Raw genomic sequence first — 26,579 nt, 5'->3', positions numbered from 1 at the left:
CTCTATAGAGAAATGGAAACAAAAATGTGTTAGAAATTAAATTATGCTAAGACAGTTTTAGTGATTTTAAAAATACTTGATAATTTCTAAGTTACTAAGATGCTGTATGCAGAAGTATCTGGTCTGCAATAGATGATTCATTTAAAAATACATTTTTCCTGATGTGATGCAGAAGTTGAAGAGAGATTTAATTGCTTTTACAGTTAAATTTTTATACGTGCCTAAAATGGCACAGAATGAGTGCGGTGATGGAAAATCTGTTTCTTTATTGAATCTGGTGTCTGTCAGGAGGTTTCTAGGGGCATCTGATTATTATTTAAGTTTAACCTCAATTATTTAGAAATAGCCCATGGCCCTAGCAGCAGCACAGAACAGCAGCAAGAGTTTACTAAACTGCTTACTGTTGGCTGAGGAGTTTTGGTTCCCAACTTTCCAGGGGAAATATTCAAGGCAATCAAGGAAGAATCGTGTACCACATTAACCATGCACGGTGCATATGAAACCTGTTCTGTTCATGAGCACAATAGTATTACATTTAACTCTGGGAATATTTCCGAAAAGAATCAACAAGCTGCATTTAGATTATACAAAGGAGACTGTGCCTAAATTCCTTTTCGCCTAAGTCATTCTCTTTCCCTTTTAAATACTTTCACATCCACTTTCAGTACAGGTAGCTTAATTTCTATCATGTGTGGCTTTTCAGAGCATAAGCTTTGTTTCAGGTGCCAATGATTGAGCTGTGCTGAATGTGCTTGGAAAAGGCCCACATTCATTCAGGAAACTCTAGTTGAACTAGATCCATATGTAGCAAAAAAAAAAAAAAAAAAAAAAATGTAGCCTGCTGGTTGGAGGTAGTTTTCTGGCTTCCAGCATTATCACATATGATTTTTGTTTTTGATGTGCTGCAGAACAGAAAGTAATTTTGGAACAAAACTCTGGGATTCGTTTTTTCTTAGTTAGCATTTTCTGAAAGCTTACTACTTTAACCATTATGTTGTAAGATGATAAGCATTTTGCATGCATTGACTAATTTGATGCTAATAAAAATCTTCTGAGGAAGGTGGTATTATCTCTATTTTTTTAAGGTTTGGAGTGGTTAATGAACTTGTCCAAGTTTGAACAGCTTGTAAGTGGAAGTGGTGGTTTTCAAGGTCTCTGAAGTCAATGAAAATAAATAAGGTATTACTGCAGTAAACTTTGGTGATACCATAAGCCAAAGCTACCACCTAAAAGAATGGGATATGTGAGAGGAGAATCTGTCCAACGACTGGTTCTTTGAAATCTCTGTTAAAAGCTTATTAGAAAGTCAGACAGTTTCTCCAAATCCTAGGGTTATCGAAGCCTCTAGGTACAAACTATTGGTGTAATGTTTAAGCAATTAGTGGTAGTCATTCTGTCTTGGGACAACTTATTTTGATAGGGATAATTTATTAATAAAACTTGTAACACATTCCTAATTTTACCTCTAACTTCACCTTTTCTTTCTTCCTCTCTTACCCAAGTAGAGCTCTTTCTTTGTACAATTTGGAGAAGTCCTTTCTCTATGAAATCCATGCTGCTCAAATTACCGTATGGTGAAAAAAGATTCTGTTTGCTTATGCTTTATTTCCTGTCTGTCATAAAGCGATACTTTTATAAAATGCATTAGAAAAGAATTACTAGAATAGAGTTACAAAACTTGTGCAAAATAAAAAACTCAATTATTTTTTTATTAGATTCAACAGATAAAAAATTCTAAACAGATTGCTATAAAAGTTTCTAAATGCCTGCTTGTGTTTACCTTGTGGATTGGGAACACTGTGTGGACCACCATGGTTCCACAGGCTGCACTTCCAGTAGCAGTGTTCTAGACCAGTGGTTCTTGATATGGTTGAATTTAAATCTGCCATCTTGTTAGTAGTTTTATATTTGTCCCATTTCAGTTTTTGGTGTTTTTATTTGTTTGTCTGTCTTGGTTTCTTTTTTCCTCTTTCTCTCTTTTTCTTCTTTCCTTTGGATTGAATATTTTTTTTGATTGTTTCATTTTATTTCCACTATTGGCTTGTTAGTTGTACCTCTTTATTTTTTATTTATTTCTCTAGCATTTACACTTACAAATACTTATCACAGTCTGCCTGGAGGTAATATTACACTACTTCATGTATTATACAAGAGTCGTACAGCGGTTTATTTACAACCCTCTCCTCCCATTCATCATGCTTTTGTTGTCATCCGTTTGACTTTTACATGTGCCATAAACCCCACGACAGATTTTTATTATTTTTGCTTTAGTCAATTATCTTTTTTAAGGGAAAGAAAATAAGAAAAAGTCTCTTATAAGTACCTTCATTATTATTACTTATAACTCTTTATTTCTTTGTGTCAGTGTGTCATTCCAAGTTTTCATCTAGTATTGGGCTGTTTTTCCTGAATGAATTCCTTTACCATTTTTGATAACTCAGGTCTGATGGCAATACAGTACCTCGGCTGTTATTTTTCTGAAAAAGCTTTATTTTATCTTTTAAATATACTTTTCCTAGTATAGAATCCTGGGTTGACTTTTTTTCCCTTCGAAATCTTTGATGTCATTCCATTGTCTTTTTTGTGTCTGTGTATATGTATATTTGTATTAAAGTATAGTCAGTTTACAGTGTTGTGTCAGTTTCTGGTGTACAGCATAATGCTTCAGTCATACATGAACATATGTATATTCATTTTCATATTCTTTTTCCCCATAAGTTACTACAAGATATTGAATATAGTTCCCTCTGCTATACAGTATGAGCTTGTTGTTTTTCTAGTTTATGTATACTAGTTAGTATATGCAAATCTCAAACTCCCAATTTATCCCTTCTCACCCCCTTGCCTACTGGTAATCATAAGGGTTTTTTCTATATGTGAGTCTCTATTTTGTGAATAAGTTTGTCTTTTTTTTCTTTTTTGATTGCATGTATGAGTGATATCATATGGTATTTGTCTTTCTTTTTCTGGCTTACTTTATTTAGAATGACATTTTCCAGGCCATCTATGTTGCTGCAAATGGCATTATTTTATTATTTTTATGGCAGAGTAGGATTCCATTGTATAAATATACCACAACTTCTTTATCCAGTCATCTATTGATGGACATTTAGGTTGCTTCTATGTCTTGGCTATTGTAAATAGTGCTGCTATGAACATTAGGGTGCATGTATCTTTTTGAATTAGAATTTTCTCTGGATATATTCCCAGGAGTGAGATTGCTGGATCATAGGGTAAGTCTATTTTTAGTCTTTTGAGGAATCTCTACACTGTTTCCCATAATGGCTGCACCAAACTACATTCCCACCAGCAGTGTTGGAGGGTTCCCTTTTCTCCACACCCTCTCCAAAATTTATTGTTTGTGGACTTTTGAATGATGGCCATTCATACCTGACTGGTGTGAGGTGATACCTCATTGTAGTTTTGATTTGCATTTCTTTGATAACTAGAGATATTGAGCATCTTTTTATGTGCCTATTGGCCACTTGTAGGTCTTCATTGGAGAATTGCTTGTTTAGTTCTTCTGCCCATTTTTGGATTGGGTTGTTTGTTTTTTTCTTATTAAGTTGTATGAGCTGTTTATATATTCTAGAAATTAAACCCTTGGGAGTCTCATCTTTTGCAAATATTTTCTCCCATTCTGTAGGTTGTCTTTTTGTTTTGTTTATGATTTCCTTTGCTGTGCAAAAGCTTATAAGTTTAATTAGGTCCCATTTGTTTATTTTTGCTTTTATTTCTATTTCCTGGGTAGACTGCCCTAGGAGAACATTGCTAAGGTTTATGTCAGAGAATGTCTTGCCGATGTTTTCTTCTAAGAGGTTTATAGTGTCTTAGCTTATATTTAAGTCTTTAAGCCATTTTGAGTTTATTTTTGTGTATGATGTGAGGGCGTATTCTTACTTCATTGAATTACATGCAGCTGTCCAGTTTTCACAATACCATTTGCTGAAGAGATCGTCTTTACTCCATTGTATATTCTTGCCTCTTTTGGCAAATACTAATTGTCCAAAAATCTGTGGGTTTATTTCTGGGCTCTCTGTTCTCTTCCACTGAGTCATCTCTGTTTTTGTACCAATACCATGCTGTTTTGATTACTGTAGTTCCATAGTATTGTCTCAAGTCTGGGAGGATTATTCCTCCAGCTTTATTCTTTTTCTTCAGTATTGCTTGGCAGTTCTGGGTCTTCTATGATTCCATATAAATTTTAGGATTATTTATTCTAGTTCTGTGAAAAATGTCCTGGGTAATTTGATAGGGGTCACATTAAATGTGTAGATTGCTTTGGGTAGTATGACCATTTTAACAATATTAATTCTTCCAATCCAAGAACATGGGATATCTTTCCATTTATTTAAGTCATCTTTAATTTCCTTAGTCAGTGTTTTATAGTTCTCCAGATACAAGTTCTTCACTTCCTTGGTTAGATTTATTCCTAAGTTTTTCATTTTTTGGATGTGATTTTAAAAGGGATTGTTTTTCACTTTCCTTTTCTGATATTTCATTGTTAGTATAAAGAAATGCCACTGATTTCTGTATGTTAATCTTGTATCCTGCTACCTTGCTGAATTATTTTATCAGCTTCAGTATTGTGTGGAGCCTTTAGGGTTTTCTATATATAGTATCATGTCAACTGCATATAATGACAATTTTACTTCTTCTCTTCCAATTTGGATCCCTTTTATTTCTTTTCTTGACTAATTGCTATGGCTAGGACTTCCAGTACTATATTGAATAGAAGTGGTGAGAACGGATATCCTTGACTTGTTACAGATTTTAGTGGGAGGGCTTTCAACTTTTCACTGTTGTATATTATGCTGGCTGTGGGTTTGTCATAAATAGCTTTTATTATGTTGAGATATGTTCCCTCTGTACTCTTTTTGGTTAGAGTTTTTATCATAAATGGGGGTTGAATTTTATCAGGTGCTTTCTCTGCATCTGTTGAGATGATCCTGTGATTTTTGTCCTTTCTCTGGTTGATGTGGTATATAACGTTGATCGATTTGCATATGTTGAACCATCCTTGTGTCCCTAGGATGGACCCAACTTGATCATGGTTTATGATCTTTTTTATGTGTTCTTGGATTCTGTTTGCTAATATTTTGTCGAGAATTTTTGGATCTATGTTCATCAATGTTATTGACCAATGGTTTTCTTTTTTGGTAGTGTCTTTGTCTAGCTTTGGTATCAGGATGATGGTGGCTTCATAAAATGAATTTGGGAGTATTCCTTCTTCAGTTTTTTGAAAGAGTCTGAAAAGGATCAGAAAGAACTCTTCTTTCTATGTTTGATAAAATTCCCCAGTGAATCCATCTGGTCCTGGACTTTGCTGGGAGGTTTTTTATTTCTGATTCTATTTCATTTCTAGTGATTCATCTCTTGAAATGATCTATTTCTTCTTGATTCAGTTTTGGTGGACTGTGTGTTCCTAGAAACGTGTCCATTTCTTCTAAGTTGTCTGTAGTATTCTCTTACGACTTTTTGTATTACTGTGGTATTGGTTGTAATTTCTCCATTTTCATTTCTTATTTTGTTTGTGTCCTCTCTCTTTTCTTCTTGGTGAGCTTGGCCAGAGGTTTGCCAATTTTATTTACTTTTTAAAAATACCAGCTTTTGGTTTGATTGAATTTTTCTATTGTTTCTTAAATCTCTAGTTTATTTGTTCCCTCCCTGATATTTTTTATTTATTTCCTTCTGCTGACTTTGTTTTGTTTCTTCTTTTTCTAATTCTTTTAGGTGGTAGGGTAGGTTGCTTATTTGAGATTGTCCTTGTTTTTTGAGGAAGGCTGTATCACTACAGATGTCCCTCTTAGGACTGCTTTTGCTGCATCCCATAGATTTTGGGTGGTTATATTTTCATTGTCGTTTGTCTCAAGGTATTTTTTGAAATTCCTCCTTTGATTTTATCTTTGGCCCATTGACTTTTTAGTAGCATGTTGTTTAGTCTCCATGCAGCTGGTTTTTTTTTTTTTTTTCTTATATGTTTTCCTGTGATTGATTTCTAGTTTTATGCCATTGTGGTCAGAGAAGATACTTGAAATAATTTCTATCCACTTAAATTAGTTGAGGCTTCTTTTGTGCCCGAGTATGTGGTCTGTTCTAGAGAATGTTCCATGAGCATTTGAAAAGAATGTATATTCTGTTTTTTGGGGATGTGATGTCCTAAAAATATCAACCAAGTTCAACTGTACTATTGTGCCATTTAGTATCTCTGTTGCCTTATTCATTTTCTATCTGGAAGACCTGTCCAGTGATGTTAGTGGATTGTTAAAGTCTGATAATATTATGGTATTCACACTGATTTCTCTCTTTATGTCTGTCAGAATTCGTTTTATATATTTAGGTGCTCCTATATTGGGCACATACATGTTAACGATTGTAATATCCTCATCTTGTATTGCTCCTTTGATCATTATATAGTGTCGCCCTCTATCTTTCTTTATGGCTTTTGTTTTAAAGTCTATTTTGTCTGAGATGAGTATTGCTACTCCCACTTTCTTGTTGTTTCCATTTGCATGAAATTTCTTTTTCCATACTCTCACTTTCAATCTATGTGTGTCCTTCACTGTAAAGTGGGTCTCTTGTGGGCAGCATATTGTAGATTTTTGTTTTATTATCCAATCTACCACTCTGTGTCTTTTGATTGGAGCATTCAGTCCAGTGACATTTACAATCGCCATTCCACATTTACCTTACATTATGTTATGTCTGTATTACCAGTCTGGCCCCTGGAGTCATTAGAACATATGGTTATGGCTTTAGTCCTACTCTGCGTCACTTCTGTATTTATTATCTGTAATTATTGATAGATGTGTGTTTTTTGCCATTTTGAACTTCATTTTCCATTGTTTTGTATTTCCTCTTTGTTCCTTTTTGTTTTTCTTTTTGTGGTTTGATAATCTTCTTTTGTATTAGCTTGGTTTCTTTTTGGGTTTTGTGACTCTCTTGTGTGCCTTTATGTGTGGTTACCCTGTTTTTCAAGTATGTTAACCCATTACTGTATCTGTTTGCTTTAGACTGGTAGTCTTGTAGGCTCAAACACATCCTAAAAAGAAAGAAGAAAACAAAAATAAAAAAAAAATTAAGAAGAGAGAGGGGAAAAAAATCTATAGTTTCTTGCTCCCCTCTCCCACCTTTTATGATTTTGATGTCCTTTTTTATTTTACATCTTCATATTTAGTCTGTTATTATCTCTTCAATATTTCTTCTGTCTCGTTTTCTCCTTTTCCTCCTTCCAAGAATCTAGTTATATCTGTGTTAGACAGTGCAGGTTACTTGATTGTCTTGTGAACTGAGCTCCCAAATACCCCCCAAATCAATATTTATCAATATTTTTCTTTTTATTAGGTTAGGGGCATGATTTTTTGCATATTCCTTTATTCTACACAGTAGATTAAATTGTTCTTAGTCTGTGTTCAAAAACTGCTGAAGGGCCATGCGTTATTTATTACAAAAAGCCTATGAATTCATGTGCACATCCAGCATTGTCCATAAGCTGAATATATCTATTACATGTCAGAAATATTAGGCTACATTTTCAAATGCATGTAGGTATTGCTGCAGTTAGTATGCCTCAAATTAATTTAAAACCTTACTTATTTATAACTTTCAACACTATACATTAACTCTGATAACAAAATTTAATAGTGCAATAAAACTCTGTATAGTGCTGTGAAAATTTTAAAAATTTACTTGAACTGTTAGCCTGAGCATCCTTGCTCTAGTCTTATTTTCAGGAAGAGGTGAGAATACTTTATAAATTATGCATACCTAGTGTAGTCACACTTTCCAAGTGCCCCACCCTAAAAAAATCTTTTAGGCCATGATTGTTGCACTTAAGGAACCAACCCAGCTGGTTCCTTGGAGATACATTTTTGCCTTTTCTGCCTTAGAATTTTCAAACTGTATAAAACATGGGTCACTCTGGACAGCAGGACTTATGCACTGGCAGTCCAGGAGCCAAATATAGCACATAAACAGGTTTCTTTTGGCCTAGCTGTGAATTTTTTTAAGTGAATTCTTGTCAGTATTTAAGATTGAAAAATTGTACCTAGCTCTGTACCGCCATTCCACATTAACCTTACATTATGTCTGTATTACCAGTCTGGCCCCTGGAGTCGTTAGAATATATGGCTGTGGCTTTAGTCCTACTCTGCGTCACTTCTGTATGCAAGTTTCTCCAGGCTCATTTTTGATACTTTGTCCCTGTCCATGGACTCTACTTGTCTGTATCAGTCATTAATCCCTTTAAAACCAAGAAAATTCTTTACATCTAGTTAACATTTAAATTATACCTGCTATATATCTGAGGAAGTATTTTAGGGAAAAAATTGCTGTTGTTATTGCTATTTCTTAAATCATAAATTATACAACAATGTGTATTATCCAATAACATGTCTATCCATGGACAGTTCACTTACTTGGGATTCTCATTATTTTGTGCAGTGTGTGTCACTTTTATTTTTATATCTGTTTTTATTTGACCATTCTTAGAGTAAACAATTTAAAAAAAAACAAAGAAAAAAACTGAAGGCCACTAGGTGCTTACCCAAAAGGTTTGCAGAAGCCCAGAGACTTTTGATTAAGGCAGGACACTCAGGAAACATCTTTATTTCTTGCAAAATCCTGACCATGGATTTTGGGTCATTTTAATTCATGCTCCTAATTAATAGTGAAATAAAAAACTGTGAAAACAGTAGTTTTTGAAATGTTATACCCAGGTCTCAGATGCTCAGAATCTCTTCTAAAGGAAGTGAACATTTGGAAGGGAGGATGTACTCAGAAACAGCACTTCCGTGTGTCTGCTTAACACAATGAGTCATGGCTTCTCAGAAACCTCAGGTTATCCATGGACTCCCAGCCTGCCATATGTACAGGGACAAACCCAGCATCCTCTTGAACAACCTCTCCTCAAGGATCTGGTTTGTAATAGGTAGAAATTGTCTGTTTCTTTCTTTTTTTTTCTTTTTGGTATAGATGCCAATGATCATATGATATCCCTTGATCTTTTATTTTGCCACTGATACTGTATAATTATTTATTTTTTGAGATTAAAAGAAATTGCAGTCCCTTTCTTTGATATCTTAAGGAAAGATAAGTTGAAATTGGAGCAAAAGAATGGGAAGAACTGTGAAAGGTTTTTCCTGGCACTGTCTGTAACATCTATGAAACTTAAGAAACTGAAAAGAGCAGAACAGAACTTAAAAATAAGTCTATATTAGTGCCAATTCTGTTCAGTGGACAGAATTGTTTGGATAAACTTGGGAAAAGAATAACATTGATAAAAATTATTCTTGGTTATATTCCAAATAAAAAGCAAGAGACAAAGCACAACATGAAAGTAACAATGAAAATACAAAGTGTTTTCCTCGCTGTTCCCTCTCTCACCTCTCCTCCATTGTCCTCAGCTTTTCTCTCTGCTTTCTCATTTTGCTTGTCCTTCTTTCTTTATTTCCCTTTTATTCTTGCCATATTCCATACAGGATGTGAAGCAGCTTTTAAAACAGACAAACATGAACTATATGTGTGTGTGTCTTTTAAAGTAGATGTTGTAATCATTCAAAAGTGAAAATACAATGATCCAGGAATGAGATTATCGTGGAAAGTGTGTGCTAGAGTATCTACTGCTTTTACTAGAGATGGACCAGATTTGGCTTTGAGAGTTCTCCAGGCCAGTATAAGGAAAACGGCACTGTTATTTATCAGCTTCTAGGTGTTTCTGGGGCTGAATGTCTCAATCTTGGCATTACTGACATGTTGGCCAGATAATTCTTTGTATACTGTCCAGTTGCACTGTAGAATCTTTAGCAGAATTCCTGACTTCTACCCAACAGACACCAGAAGCACACCTGTCCCCTCCTCTGCCTTGACAACCAAAAATGTCTCCAGAAATACCAAACGGCCTGTGGGGGACAAAACCACCCCCACTGGAAGCTTCTGCTTTAGAATAATAGCAAGCAAATGACAAGACTCAGGAAAAAGCCCCGCTATTCTAGATACAACTTGGGGTATTTGAATTTCATGCATAGTTTAGCAACTTTTCATGATAGAAGTTCAGTACCTTTAAAGATAAAACATTCATGTATGTCTTAGCTGATTTATTTCATTAGGAAAATCTTTGATTCTGCAAATGTGCTGTCTTTTAAGAAAATTATTTAGTTTTTAGACTTTGATTTTACTAGCAAAAAAATCAATATGTGTTAAGAGCTCATAATCTTTTTTCTGGCTTCTCATTCCAGCTCCACTAATTACTAGCTGAATAACTTCTTTAAATTTCGTATACAAAACTGCTTAATAATAGCATCTATGTCAGTGGTTATTGTAAGAATTGTATGCGTTAATATAGGCAAAGAGCTTTGCATAGTGACTGGATCTTAATAAAGTACTCTTTAATTATGAGATGACAACTATTATTGTCATTATTATTTAGAAATAGTAAAGACCAGAGCTTTATAGAGTAGGGGAATAAATAATACTAATAAAACTGAAAATCTTAAGTGTCCATGTTAGTTTTCTATTACTTTCGCTGTATATTTCCTGAATTACACTCTTCTATGACCTCACATGAACACGATCGCATTTCTACCACTGATGTTCCATAAGTCATGTTTGATTTATCAGTCCTTCTTATTATCCCTCATTCTTTTTCACTACTACTAAGAGAGATGGCAACATGATGTTCTTCTTTCAGATGTGGATAGTATTGTCTGGTTGCTGAATTTTTACAATTAGATGGGTAACTAGTGCTTTCCTGGCCCTTGCTCTCCCTCCTATACTGTTCTTCCAAGTCTCCATCGAGAGAGCACCTTCCTAATTATTTTAGGAGCTTCATATTATGACTAATATGAATAATTGCTATCTACTCCTGAATTGCTGGTCTTTTCCCCTTATTTCCTGTTCTTTGCTTTGCTTTTTTTTTTTTTTTAAATCAGTGAGTTCTTCTGGCCTCCGCTGATTATTCTGGGGTTTTCACATTGCTGATTGCTCTGGATTCTGTGAGGTCCATAATGAAGTGGAGAATGTGTGTCTTCCCTAACATTACAGTTTTTCAAGTTGATACCAAAATGTTTTACTTCAGTTTCTTTTTTTCCCCAGAATTTAAAACGTATTTCCTGTTTTAGTTTTTCCTTACAGCTTTCTCTGTCATTGCACCCGTTTCTACCCTGCTAAACAGACATGACTCTCTGGGAGTATGGGCGAGGAGGATCTCAGTAGCAGAATCTCTCCTGTCTTCAGAATTGTGCCTTCTCCTCTATTAACTAAATCTTCCTTATGGACCAAGCTTGTATAATTCTCTACCCTAACACATATTTCCATCATCTCTCACCACATTTGCTTGATTCCTCACACAGAAAGACTTTTTGCAGGACAGGTTCACCTAACATTTCTGGACACATTTTGGGACAGATGTTAGGTCCAGACCTTCCTACATACTTATAAAGTGATTAGAACTTTTGCAGGACTTTTCCAGATTGATAGATTTTAATTCTGACAACAAAAGCAAGACCTCTGAAGACAGTTACTCAGCAGACTACTACAACTGCCTTCATGTTTTGTACATTAGTTATATGGTAAGAAATAGTTGGAAGTTGAAAGCATGCTGTTATTTAGAATAGTACGTAAGCAAAAGTTTGGTGCACATTCCAGATAAATTCAGAGGCGGGCAGGAAGCTGTCTATTGCCATGTTAATTCTACAGTACTCTTATATACCACTACCTGTGTATGTAGCATATCCCTGCGGACTTCTGCTCAGGATCCTGACTAGACTCTTCCCTGTCATCCAACAGAGTAAATTCCTGACCTTGAACATGGGAAACAGAATTACCCATGTGATAAATAGGCTTGCTCTTTTTTCTCCTAATTACACTGATCTCTAAAACTAATATTATCAGTTTCTTTGAGTTTGAAAAGCCTCCTTTCAGTTTTAAAATTCTGTTTCTTCAAGATCAACTTATTATTAGATGCAATCTCTTTAGGTAATTGCTCAGTCTCTCAGCTTCCTCTCTCAAGATAGCATTTGGGTCCTCTGGATATTCAGGTTTCCATGGCAACCTTCCTAGTCCACATGATTGTTCCTGATTTTCCAGCATTTGTAAATGGAAGTCAGCAGCTGAATTTCTCCTGGTTTCTGATTTCATTGCAAATGGAGCTTGGTGGGGTTCGCAGGCTCTGAATGCCTCACCTCGGCTCTCCCTGGGCTAGGGTCTTCCTGAGCTTTTGCTGTGAGCCCCACCTGACCCCAACCATAGTTACTCCATTGTAGGGGCTCTCCCATAGCATACCCTTGGAGGACTGTGGGAACTGGAGGCTTCCATTTGCACCACCCAGGACATAAAAATATCTTAGGAATGCTTCAGTCTGAACTTTCATTTACCTTTCACACAACTCCATAGACTTTTTAAAGTGGTGCCCACAGTTTAGTGTAGACATGGACTACAAAAGTCCTAAGTGGAAATGAGAGCAAAGCTTGCTTATTATTTTGTCAATTTACCTACCACATTTTCCTCTCTCTGTGGTTTGCTCACTTATTCTTTGCTTTTCCTGCTTCTGTCACACCTGTTCAGTTTGCCTTTCTCCAGTACCTCGTAAACATAAAGGGTAGCTTTTGGCTTTTTCTTCCTGTCATCACATCCTATTTATAGGCTAGGTCAGCAAGCCCTGTGCCTGGGTGTCATAGGTTGAAAGAGTCTCTTCTCTTAACTGTCATTCAGAGAGGCAGTGACAGTGTTGTCTTGATGCTATCACTAACATAGGACTATAATCTGAGACCACCATGCTTGGTTCTTAATATGTAAAGGAATTTGCAAAAAATCCTCTTTCACCACAAAATCTGGGTTTCTATGTGTATTGATGCAAAATTGTATTTTGAATGAGTTTCTTTACATTTCTTCTATATCAGTCCTAATCTCCTTTTCAGCTCGTATACCATTGCCCCATAACAATGCATGCGTGCACACACACACATGGGTGCATACACTTATCAGAGAAAAGAATGAATTCATGGGCAGACCAAGGGGAAGTATATGTAGTACGTGGGAAAAAAAGAAGGGTGAAAACATTGTCTTTTTCAAATGATAGTAGTTCTGGTTTTAAGAATTTGCCTTACATGCCTTAATAACTTTAGCAAGATCTTAGCAGCCAGCTAGTGAGGTCAACAGGATTGCTTTCTGCTCCTCTGCCATTTCTTTCCCCTTTCCTGGCCTAATCTGTTACTATTTACATTATCTTACATGTCCAGAGCCAGCTCTGCTCCACTCTCCTAATATCTCCACCTTCAACTTCCAAATGCTAGAGCACCTGTCTTCTTATAGTTCTAAGCCCTTCTGGTCTCTCCTTGCACCATTATTGTAATGCCATCTCAGCTTCTTAATCCTGGTTATGTACATCTGTCAGGGATAAATTTTTCTCACTCTTTTCCGTTCCTTTCCAGCCACTCAGTATCCCGTTTCAGGCCAGGAATCACTGTCAATTGATGGAGTCAGACATTTTCTTACCTAGAGTTCTTCCCCACTTTCAGGAAGTCTTGCACAGTTGAAATTAGAGCTCTCACAGGAAGGTGACCTTCTAGACACTGTCACTAATATAGGGAAAGATTTTTGGCAATCTCTCCAACCAATAAGAGGGACATAGCGGGAGAACAAATACTTTTTGCCATTAAGAATGGCAGGAAGTGGATTTGGGAGTCTCTACTAGTGACAGGGACTATAGGAGGGGGAGTTCATGAGCCCTGAATCCTTTTTTTCTTTTTCCGTTGGAACTCTTATTAAATTGTAACATGCGGAATACATGTGGATAGCTTTTGGTAGCTAATTTTGGGGTCTAATGGCCCTGAAATACCATTTGGAACACAATGGCTTGGGGAAATATGCTTATAAATTCTGGAATATAAACTTGCTGTGGACTGAATTGTGTTCCTCCAAAATTCGTATGTTGAAGCCCTAACCCCTGATGTGATTGACTTTCATAGGGCAGTTAGGAGGTAATTAAGGTTAAATGAGGCCATAAGGGTGGGGTTCTAATTTAAAAGGGTTGGTGGCCTTATAAGAAGAGGAAAAGAGAGATCTGTCTCTCTCCACATGCATTCACTGAGGAAAGGCCATGCCAGGACATGGTGAGACGGCAACCATCTGCAAGCTGGGAGGAGAACTGAACCAGAAATTGAATTGGCTGGTGCCTTGATCTTGGATTTCTAGCCACCAGAACTGTCAGAAGTAAATTCTTGTTGTTTAAGCCACCCAGTCTGTTGTATTTTGTTGTGGCAGGTCAGGCTAACACAAACCTGTTCATACATTCAGAATTAAATATAGTTACTCATTTATGAATGGTTTATATCTGCAATACTTACTACTATTACCATTTAGTTGTAAGTTAAATGTACATAAAACATATGTTGAAGTAGTATTTAGAGAAAAATTTTTTTTACGTTTAAATACAAGCAAATAAATGAATGATAAATTCTATAGATTCCAAAATAGGACCTGTTTAAGGATAAGTCTACACTGGATGTGGTCAAAACTTCAAGCATCCATTGAGCATCTATGTGCCCAACACACTTTCCACCAATAACCCTATCTTTATTATATAATAAAAGTAATTCCCATACTATAATTCTTAGCCCCCAGTACATAGTAGATACCTAATAAATGCTAGCTGAATGTAAAAATTAATCTTGATTAGTAGAGGTTTATACATCAAAATTAATGGCACAAACACAGAGTATTACCTCTAAAGAATGCTTCTAGGGAGAAAGAACTATATAGACAGGAAGGTATATATGAAAGTTATTTGTGGCTATCTAATGCCGCATAATATTATGGTTAAAGAAACATTGTTCTCAACTGTTGGAATATTTTTCTAATCAAGTTATAGTATTTATAACTTTTTGGAAGAAAATTTTCTACTATTGTTTAAAGAAAAAACACTTTATTTAAGAAAACTTACAGTGATTTCCAAAATCAAGTAAAAAGGGGTTTGGAATTATATGTTGTTCTGAGTCACCTGTGAAGTCTTTTGGGATTTATTGATTTGTTTTATGTTTGCTTGCCTTCACAATAATTTAAAATCTGATGAATGAGGACTTTGCATGGCACCTGTAGCTCCATAATGGTTGAAAATTGGTTTAAAAGTATTCAACACAATGTAAATGTTGATTTTTATTTTTCAACTTAAGCAACCATCTTCCTCAAGGATATATCCTCTTGAAGCTCAAATAACTACTTATTTATAGTGATTCAGTAAAAAATAACACTTTCAGTCCAGAGGGAAAATGATTAGTTTCCAGTGTTCATTCATTGATTCCTTTACTTGTTAGCTGATAGTGTTGGTCATGATGATGTTGACTATGAAATGGGCTGAATGTTCTTACAAAGCAAGTGTTATTTCAGGGATATGGAAGAAAGACATGTTGTCAGGGTTAGAGGTCTGTGTGAGGGTCCTCAGACCAGTTGAGTGGTCTCTCTAAGCTATAGTGTGCTCACTCAGTAGCAAGCTCATTCAGGAATCAGCCTCAGCTATGTGCTAGGCATTACAAAATGGGTGTAACAGCAACCAGAACAGTAGTGGCTAACAGTTGCCTATCACTTACTCATTTAATCCTCACCAAAATCATATGCAGATGGTACTTTTAAAAGTTGCTATTTCATAGGTAAGGGAACCAAGGCACAGGGATGCTAATTAATTGATTGCCCAATGTCACTCACTTTTTAGTGGTGAAGCCATAATTTCACCTGGATGGTTTGATTCCAGAACCTTCTCTCTTCATACTTTGCTGTTGTTGAGAGGATCTTAATATTCTATACATTTATGTATTTTTTTATTGTTCTTGACAGAATTTACAGTTTTAAGGCTTTCATGAGAAATAGCATTTGAAAATGCTTAGGGAAACCGCTTAGTGCATTGTGAAGGTGTGTTATTATTATTTATTGTATTTGCTCCCTCTCATTAGGCCTCTTTAATTCTTATTTTTTTTAAAAAAATATTTTTTGTGTGTGTAGGATTTCCCTTCTTTGACTCTTTGAGAAGTCTTGATATTTGCCCAGTCACAAAATTTTTATTGCATTTCCTAGTACTCCAAGTAATGAATGTGTCCTAAAATTAGAGATATCTGCCATTTGATACTGTTATTTTTTATATAATGGAATATTTAATGCATAAAAATATGTAACATATGACAATTATAAGTCACTACTATTGTACTTTTCTTGTCCTTGTTGTATATGTTTTCTTACTGCATGCACAAAAAAAAGTAAACAGCCCTTTATAAAGGTAAATTTAAAATATTGGTTTATGCTTTGTTTTGATAATGTTCTCTAGTATAGAAGCAACTATGTATTTTAATGGCCTATCTCATTTTAATAATATCAGTTTGCCCTAAAACTAGCCGCCAAACCGTATTAAATGTTAGAAATTTTAAGCTTCTACTTTGAAAATTGAATCACTCCTTGCAGTTGAGTGTTGGGCATGCTTTAAGTGTGAGGACCACACACTCTTGCATTCATTCAGACAACCTGAACTGCTACTTCTTACTCGCTGACTGCGACTGCTCCCTGGCTAATAATTGTCTTTGGCTCCCTGTAAACCTGCAGCCAGGAAAGTATTTGAATTTTCCCCCTCTAGCACTTGCAAATCCGATTTTTATGTATAGCTAAGTGCTCTTAGCTTTTACTCTATCTACTACTGGGGCCTGGTTTCTAGCAAGCCTGTAACTACGCCAGATTCGGCCTATGTAATGCTGTTTGTAATGAGCAATCTAAACAGGGAATGGCAGTGAGGCATGGCAGGAATGTGTTTCCATTGGAGAAGTCAGTGTAGAGAAAAAGTACAAGCAAAGCCGTGTCCAGAAGGTCTTTTCAGCTGGCCAGGGCGGAAGACTCATGTTATTGTACATAGGCTGTTACCCTGCCAGCCCTTCCTCACAAATTTGCTTTCTCTCTCTCCCCGTCTCAACTCCCCTCCTCCTCCCTCCCTCTTTCATCTCCTCCTTCTCCTGTCCTCTCCCTCTCTTTCTGCGGGCTGCTGACTGTTTGCTCAGGTGGACAGTGACACCATTTGGAATGAGCTGCACTCGTCCGGTGCTGCACGCATGGCTGTTGGCTGTGTCATCGAGCTGGCTTCCAAAGTGGCCTCAGGAGAGCTGAAGGTGAGGTCTGGGTTGCATTAAGTGTGGGAAATCCAGAGAAGAAGCTGAAACAGAGATGTTGTTGTTTGGGAATTGTGGGGAGTGTGGTGTGGTAATAAAAGGAGTGGGGTGGAGGGGAGGGGCAGGGAGATGGCCGCTGAGGTGTGATCATAAGTAGTCTATAGGTAGGTAGTAGCTGATCCTGCTCGTGGGCTGTCCTCTCCTTGGGGGAACTCTGGTCAGGGCACTGTGGTGTATTTTTAAGATCATAGAATGGTGAGTAAAGCTATGGTCCAGGTTAAAAACACCCAGTATATACATATCTGTCATGCCCTCCTGGGATTCTCCTTTGAAGCGACGTACAAATTATGATTACTGAGTACTAAGTATAAGCTCAGAATACCACCCAGAGAGAGGGCGGGGAGGGGGGTAGAAAGGTAAATATCAGACGGGAAGGATTGGGAGGAAGAAGGAAATTGTTGATTAGAAGGGTAATGATCCAGAGTATGTTTTTCCATGAAAGAACTTAAAAAATGAGCTATGCTTTATTGTTCTTTTCTTTTTATGGTCTCTTCTTTTCTACATCATGTGAAAAGAACAATGTCCAAACCCCAGTGTTTCCCAGTCTAAACAATTTATAAAAGCCAGAGACCTGACAGACATTGACATTTTATTTGGTATTTTAACAGTGCTATTTAAAGGTATACCATGTGCATATTGAATGCAGTTGCCCCAATAAACTTTTCTGGTGCTAACATGGCTTTTTAATGCACTAGTTCACACACTTCATAACGAAATCTAGGCAGTGGTTATTTTGGTATTTTTAGCAATTGTGGGGCTTAGGGGAAATATATTGTAATGAACAATATTGGCTCTGTGGGTTTTGTTAATCTAAAATAAAATCTAATTAGGATTATTTTTCTTTCTGTCTCATGAATTTTATTCAGTTACACCTGACTGTTTCACTTGTGATTAAAAATGCAGGGTAGGAGTGTGCACTTCATAATGCATTGTCTGTCCCAGAAGTCTTTGCTCTAACTCTTTTAAGTCAGAACCTACAGAAATATAATTTTGATAAGGTGGGCTATATTTAAAAATATATATGTATAGATAGGTAGGTAGATAAATGGATCTATATTTTTATGCCTCATGTAAAGTTGACATGACATGATCAGCATCAGGACATTAATTGCTCATCTCAGGAGATTTATGAGGCCATTAATGTGTTGCTTAATATTAAGTCTTTACCTTTGGTAATGAGCTATTGAAAAGAAGAAAGGAATCAGCCCTAGGAGAGGTTTTGGCTCTTACTTCAGGAATAATTCTTTCTGTTTGAGTATGTCACTTGTAGAATAAATTGACATTTAAAAAAATATTCAAGAGTCTTATTTTCAAAAAAGTTCAAATGACAAACAACAGCCAGGCCACAATATTATAATTTTTAAAAGATTATTCTGGCACAGGCCTACTTGATAACAGATCAGAATGATAGCATTTCACAGTTTCTAATTGTTCTGATTTTGTTGACGTTTAATCAGTAATTCAGAAACCTCAAGTAGAATGACCACAAATTACACTCAAGATCATCATTGCTATTAGCCTCACAGAGTGCACCATTGCCAAATGTATATATGAAGAGTGTTGAACAAAAACCTAATTCTATTTTTTAGGAGGTAGTCATTTAAAATAGCAATTACAAACAAAGTGTCAACAGCGTATGGTATGGACGTGCTGCTGACCACCAGCTGTACTAACATCGGCTATTTATGTTAAGAACAAGGATTCATATAAATGCTTTTTCTCCTCTTGGTTGAGAAATCAGCAGGTATGGTTAAAAAAGAAAAAAGAAGGATAGGGAAAAAGAGCCAGCATAAGAATCGAGAAATGTAGTCCAGGCTCTGCCACTTAAATGCTGTGTCATTTGTGGCAAATCACTTAACTTCTCTGGGCTTCAGTTTCTTGTTCTGCAAAATCAGCAAGGTAGAATTGATAATGTTGAAGGTTGTGCGTGGTTTTGACATTCTGAGCTATTTGCGAATGAAAAGTGGACCTGATTCTCAGTACATACTGTGGCATACCAAATAGTAGATATCCCAAAACTAATTCAACTTACTTTGGTGAATATTCCAGATTTTGCAATCTTTATCATTGTTTATCTTTCTCATTGTTAAGCCCAAAGTGAAAGTCCAAGACAGGACCATAACAAAGGCACGAGGGTTGATGAGCCAAGAGTGAACCCCTTGGTTGCTAATAATTTGGGGAGGCCTACAGAATGCCACAGTAGATAGCCATGTTTAAGCACCTCTAGCCAAAATATTACTGAGTGTCGACCTGTCCCAGACTCTAATATGACAGGGCGGGTACCCTGCTGGCCAGGAGCATTAACACTCATGGCTGTGGAGTCACTTCCTTCAGATGTAGGAAGAAAATAGGGAAGCTTATTTGAGGACATTGGTAAGTTACCCTCTGATAAGAGATGTGAAAAAAGAAAACTTTAGTGTTTTGTTTTTCGTTTTCTGCATCCACATTCAATTCTTACATGTTCTACCCCACTCCCCCTATAAATCTGTAAATTAAGGAAACAACATTGCCATATTGAAAGAGATTGCACTAATTTTGCTTGGAAAACAGAGAAGAATTAAAAGCTCTATTTCACATAGGGTGGGCCTGGTTGGAGTGGTGAACTGAGAGCTAAGAGATAGCTAGAAGGAGGTCGCTGAACTCATACGGGATGGGGACCTAGGAGATAAGAAATGTGCACAAAAAAGGAAAATGCCACAGACAGATCTGATTACCTGGAATTTTTGCTTGATGTTGAGCTTTATCATGACCACTCCCCCAACTTTTGGCAGGTTTGTCCTTTCTTCACCTGAGGATACTGATTGGCTGAAGGAATTAGAATAATCCAGGCAGAGGGAATGGGTCTCATGTTGATACTTAAATTGACCGTGTGCAGCAAACTACAGCAGTAAATAGGTGTATTTTTGGCACAGCACGGACATGCTCAGTGGATTTCAGTGGAAATTATAGGAACTTTAAGTTTTCCAGGTTTTTATTAAGATATTTAAAAACCCACACAGATGGAAATTTCTCAAACCTGCAGATACCCTAATTGACTATTTCTCTGATTCTAGAACTAAGGAACATAAATATTCTGAAAATGTGGAAATGTTTGTTGTATTGGAAACTATAAGTGGAAGAATATATATCTTAGAATGGTTTTATTACTCTAAAGGGCATTTAAGAAAGTATGTCTAGAAATAGAAATATCTCTAAAAGATGATTTTTTTCAGATTATAAATGGTTCAATACTTGGCTTAAAAAATAGTGTGAAATATCAGGTACACCTTAAATATACAGAATTTTATTTGTCAATTATACCTTATAATAGCTGAAAAAATGATTGAACACTTATCAAGCTTTACTGTAAGGGCTCCCTTTGATGCTATTTTTGTAGTGCTATAATTTCATCATAAAAAAAGTAAAAGTTGCTTTCTGGAAATTTTTGTCAGAAAGAACCTCCTCCTTATTATCTGAACAATGGGTGGATTTCTTTAACATTTGAATGGATACTGTGATGCCTTATTGCTGACAATACCTGCCATTCATTGAGTATCTACTCTAAGCTGGGCAGTTTGCATAAAATTTGTCATTATTCCCATAATGGTCTTTGAAGTAAGTACCACCAATAGGATACCAGCTCAGAGACATCAAATAACTTCTTAAGATCCCTCAGAAAGTTTAATAAATGGCAAAGCCTGTATATATCACAATCCTCTGTTCTCTTTCAACTACTTTATGAGGAATTTGTTGTGGAAGTAGCACAAGTATTTAAGTAAAAAGGGGTTAAAGTGATTTCTTTCAAATAGTCTAGATCCTCTCCTTTTTGTTACTGTAAAACATTTAATACATACCAAAAGACAAGAAGTTACATTAATAACTTATATATAACTTATAAAGCAAATAATAAACACCTGTGAGCCCTTTATCCAACATAAGAGATATTACTTTGCTAACCCTATAAAGTTCTCTCAGTACTTATCTCATTCCTGTCCTTTGACCTACAGGTAATCATTAATGTGTTGTATTTTTAAAATTATTCCTTTTCCTTTCTTTAATAGTTTTAACCATATGTTTTATACCTTTATAAAATGGAATCTTATTTAATGTGTTGTTCCTCAGATTTCTCTCCCCAAACTTAAAATCATGTTATGAGGCTTTATCCTCATGAATTTACTTAACTGTGATTTATTCATTTTCATCATTTCATCACTATCAAGTATTCCCTTGTACATCATAATTTGTTTATTCAGTCTTCTGTTGGGCATTTAGTTGTTTCCAGGTTTTTGCTCTTTTAAACTATGCTGCTGTGAACACTCTTAAAACATGCCTGCTCTTTCACTGTGGCATAACTAAGAGTAAAATGGTAAGCTCCTAGGATAGAAACATAGTACATTTGGTGAGTAATACAGGGTAGAATTCCAAAGTCGTTTTGGCACAATGACATCAGCAAAAAATGGCAGTTTAAAACCTCTGAAAATTCTTTTCTCCATAGAATCAGTGACAAAACTGGCAAAATGTACAGGATTAAGATTTTTAAAACTCTGGAAAGTAACCAAAAGCTTGCAGCAACTCAGGGGAAGCATATATTCAAAACAAAACTGTCTAAGTCTTGGTAAAAACAGTGAGCTTTGTGATGTTTTAATTCACCCTATTCTCATCTTAACCTTTCCAGTTCCGCAGTAGCTTTAACAAATAACAGCCTGCATTCCCAGTGAAAACCAGTAACTTGGCAATCTCCAGACAGGGCATAATGGGGTTGGAGCTTCTTCAAAGCTTCCTTCCCAGAGAATTGCCAATATTTGGCCTGTCTGGTGCTTCAGTACAAGACCCTACTTGCAAAACTGTCTTTATTTCACCTGACTTGGAGTATACCTGATGTGAAAAGCCTTTTCTCAGAAGTATTTCTTGAAAAAATTAAAAGTAATTGATTAACTTCGTGGCTGCCTAAAGTTGAAGACAACAATTAAGAGAACAATTAACCACAAGCTTCAAGGAAAACTGAGGAATGAGATATGCATAAGGACTATGAAAAACCCCATCAAACTCCTAAGATTCTAGAAGGCCGCGTGCATGATTGCACTGTGCGCATACTCAGGGCAGTGTTCACACTCAAGAAAAAAGACCTAGAAGGCCCTTAGCTCTCTTCTCAAGCTGACTTGGAGGCTCTGCTCAAACAGGAAGTGAAAGCTAATGTAGAGTTGTCAACTCCCTGGCTGAGTATTGAAAGAGTGTCCAAAACACATGTTCGGGGCCCCTTAAAAAAGGCTTGGAACTATTGGTTTCAGGCATTTAAGGAAATCTCTGTCCATCCATTAACTGACCACTCAGTCAACCAAGCAAAGGCGTCAGTGCTGCACTCAGTGTAGAATATGGTCTTAATAGAATTAGTTCAGAAAAGTCATTAAGCAAACAAAAGAACGACAAACCCTGGGGAGGGGTAAAAATCTAATTTCCAGAATTGCCATATTAGTTTGTAGGACAATAACAGCACAAAGGAAGGCAGTGGGGATGGAGCTGTGTAACAAAACAAAGCAAAACAGATCTTTTGGATTGATTGAAATATGGTTCATGTCTGAACTAGATTGTTAAAAGTTAAGATGCTAATTATAATCTACTAGGCAAAGGTTAAAAAAAAAAACTCAAAAATGTATTGAAAGAAATGACAAGGAAATTTAAATGGTACACTAGAGAATATCTGTTTAACAAAAGAAGGCAGTGTAATGGGAACAAAAAAAGACAACATATAGAGAACAAATACCTAAGTCATTGTTCCGATTTCATACCTCACCAGCAACACGTAAGAATTTCCAATGCTATCTACTCTTGTTTTTATTTGGCATTTTCATGTTTTTAAATGTTTGCAAATGTTACATGAAAAGATGCTCAACATCACAAATCATCAGGGAAACACAAATTAAAGCTTACAGCGAAAAAAAATGTGACAGTGAGTATATGTATGTTCATGTATAACTGAAAAATTGTGCTCTACCCTGGAATTTGACACAACATTGTAAAATGACTATAACTCAATTAAAAAAAAGTTTAAAAAATGATTTTAAAATAAAAAAACAAAACAAAAAAAAACCCAAGTATGTTAAACTTTAGATTGCTTTACATGTGTATGGTAAAGTTCAAATGTATATTAAATTACTTGCTTTGTCACTTTAAAAAAAATTTTTTTTTTAAAAAGCCACAAAGAGATATCACCTCGTATCTGTCAGAATGACAACAAATAATAAATGTTCATGAAGATGTAGAAAAAGAGAACCCTTGTACACTGTTGGTGGAAATGTAAATTGGTAAATTGGAGCTGCCACCATGGAAAACAGCATAGAGGTTTCTCAAAAAATAAACAGAACTACCATAGGATCCAGCAATTCTATCCCCTGGGTATATATCCAAAAAAACCCAAAAACACTATTTCAGAAAGATACGTGCATCTCAGTGTTTATAGTAGCATTATTTACAATTGCCAAGATATGGAAGCAACCTAAGTGTCCATCAACTAATGAATGTATAGAGGAGATGTGGTATATATACACAATGAAATATTTCTCAGCCATAGAGTGAAATTTTGCCATTTGCACCAACATGTCTTTGAGGGGACTTCTGCCTACCACAAACAGTTACTAAAAATTCAAAGTATAGTCCTTTAATATCCTCACTGTATATGGCTGTAAAAAATTTAGTAATCACTTGAGATTTTTCAAAAATAGGTAATGTAATTTATTTTTTAATCAAGGTATAGCATACATTGAATAAAACATACAGATTTTCAACGGTATGATGTCTTTTGACAGATGTCTGTACATGGCTACTACCACGAGTTAGCTGATACTTAAATCACCCCAGAAAGTTCACTCATGCCTGTCGGTTGTCACTCTCCAGCACAGGCAAACACTGATCTATTTTTTCTGATAGTCATGAAATTTTTCCTATTATGGAACTTTATATATGTAGTGGTAGATAGAATGCAGAATTGCTGTGTGACTTCTTTCAGTTCATATAATGTTTTTTGAGATACCTCCATTCTATTGCAAGTATCATTTAGCTTATTAACTTTTGTTGCTGAGTAGCATTCTGTTTTTTATTTAAAATTTTTGTTTATTTTCTTTATAATACAGATATTATTATTTCCCCTTAGTTTGAAAATTAAAATTTCTACACTTTAAAAAAAACAAATGATAATTTTAAATGGCAGGAGCTGTTAACTCACAATTTGTCAGTTGATGCCTTATCTCATTAAAAGGTACTCATGATGCCAAATTTTAAATTAATATTTTTATTGAGGTATAGTTGATGTATAGTATATTAAGTTTCAGGTGTACAACATAGTGATTCACAATTTTTAAAGTTTATATTCCATTTATAGTTATTATAAAATACTGATTGTATTCCTCATATTGTACTATATATTCTTGTAGCTTCTTTATTTTATACATAGTAACTTGTACCTCTTAATCCCCTACTCCTATCTTGCCCATCTCCTGTTCTCTCTCCCCACTGGTAACCACTAGTTTGTTGTCTCTATCTGTGAGTCTGCATCTTTTTTGTTATATTTACTGGTTTGTTGTATTTTTTAGATTTCACATATGAGTGAAAACAAACAGTATCTGTCTTACTTAATTTGCTTAGCATAATACCCTCCACATCCATCCCTGTTGTGGAAAATGGCAAAATTTCGTTCTTTTTATGGCAGAGTAATATTCCATTGTATATGTATACCACATCATCTTTATCTATTCATAGACAACTTAGTTTGCTTCCATATCTTGGCAATTGTAAATTATGCTGCTATAAATATTGAAGTGCTTGTATCTTTTCAATTCAGTGTTTTCATTTTTTCAGATAAATACCCAGGGGTGGAATTGCTGGATCATATAGTGTTTCTATTTTTAGGTTTTTGAGAAACCTCCATGTTTTTTCCATAGTAGCTGCATCAATTTACTTTCCCACCACCCATGTATGAGAGTTGCCTTTTCCCTGCATCCTTGACAACATTTTTAATTTGAGTTCTTTTGATGATAACCACTCTGACAGGTGAAGTGATATCTCATAATGGTTTTAATTTGCATTTCTCTGATGATTAATGAGTGGTATTCTATTTATGAATATTGTGCAGTTTGTTGATTCATTCTAGTTTTGGATTATGAACACCACTGCAATGAAGAGATTTTTCAAAGCTGGTTTTTGGATATATATCTTTACTTCTTATTGTTAAATGCCTAGCAGAGAGGTAATTGCTATAGGTTAGGAGTATGTGTAACGTTATAAGAAAATGACAAGCCATTCTTCAATGTAATTATCATTTTATCTATAGAATCTTTACTTCTTCACCTCATTCCTGAGCATGGTAATCTGCATCTTCTTTTTTTTTTTTTCTGATCAGCATTGCTAGAAATTTATCAATTTTATTGATGTTTCTCAAAGAACCAGCCTTTCATTTCATTCATAGTCTTTTTTTTTCCATTTTGTTTCACTGATTTGACCTTTATTATTTCCCTTTTTCTACTTTCATGGGGTTTCATTTGCTCTTCTTTTTCTAGTTTTTTAAGGTAGAAGCTGAGGTCACAGACTTGAGAATTTTCTTCTTTCCCAGTATAGGCATTTAGTGCTATAAACATCTTTCTTATTATTTTTATTGTAATAAAAATTGTATATATTTAAGTATACAACATGATAATTTGATATACATATACAGACTGAAATGATTATTACAGTCAATACAGTTAAAGCTAATTAAGATACTCATTTTTGGTTTTTTTCTCTCTTTATGGCAAGAGCACTTGAAGTGTACTTTCTAAGCAGCTCTCTAATATTCAAACTATTATACAGTATTATTAGCTATTTAAATTTCTAAATACTACTTTCACTGCCTTCTATAAATTTTGGCATGTTGTGTTTCATTTTCATTATGTTCAAAATTTCCCATTTGACTACTTCTTTCACACGTGAGTTATTTGGAAGTGTGTTACTTAGTGTCTGACTATTTGGGGATTTTTCCAGTTATCTTTCTCTACTCTAATTTTATTCTACTGGAGTCAGAAAATATACTTTGTATGACTTGAATCATTTTGCATTTATTGGGACTTATAACAGTGTAATTCTCTTATGATCTCCTAACCTCTCTATTATTTTATCATATATTTTACTTTTACATATTTTAGAGATCTCCATAATAAATTATCAATTTTGCTTTAATAGTTGAAAGTTTTTTTTAACAAATTTAAAGTGTTTATGCATGTGTGTGTATGAGACAGAAAAATATGTGTATACATGTATAATGTAATTTATAAAATGTCTTTTATATTTGCTCACTCTTTTAATATTTCTGGTGTTCTGTATTCATTTGGGCAAATCCAGACTTCCATCTGGTATCATTTCCTTTCAGGCTGAAGAATT

General features: G+C 35.3%; 1 protein-coding gene across 7 annotated transcripts in view; it reads left to right on the top strand.

Moving 5' to 3' along the window:
• The window catches only part of HDAC9 (histone deacetylase 9), an 819,260-nt gene that overhangs the window by 616,251 nt on the left and 176,430 nt on the right, over window positions 1-26,579 (top strand). For all 7 annotated transcript variants that reach the window (XM_074367374.1, XM_074367375.1, XM_074367376.1 and 4 more), the window contains one exon: window positions 17,028-17,135. In XM_074367374.1, coding sequence (XP_074223475.1) covers window positions 17,028-17,135 — 108 coding nt within the window. The remainder of the gene's footprint in view (window positions 1-17,027; window positions 17,136-26,579) is intronic.

The sequence above is a fragment of the Camelus bactrianus genome, chromosome 7 (genome assembly GCF_048773025.1).
Source record: "Camelus bactrianus isolate YW-2024 breed Bactrian camel chromosome 7, ASM4877302v1, whole genome shotgun sequence".
Lineage (NCBI taxonomy): Eukaryota > Metazoa > Chordata > Mammalia > Artiodactyla > Camelidae > Camelus > Camelus bactrianus.
The sequence above is the reverse complement of the archived record's forward strand: the minus strand, read 5'-3'. Positions and strand labels throughout refer to the sequence as shown.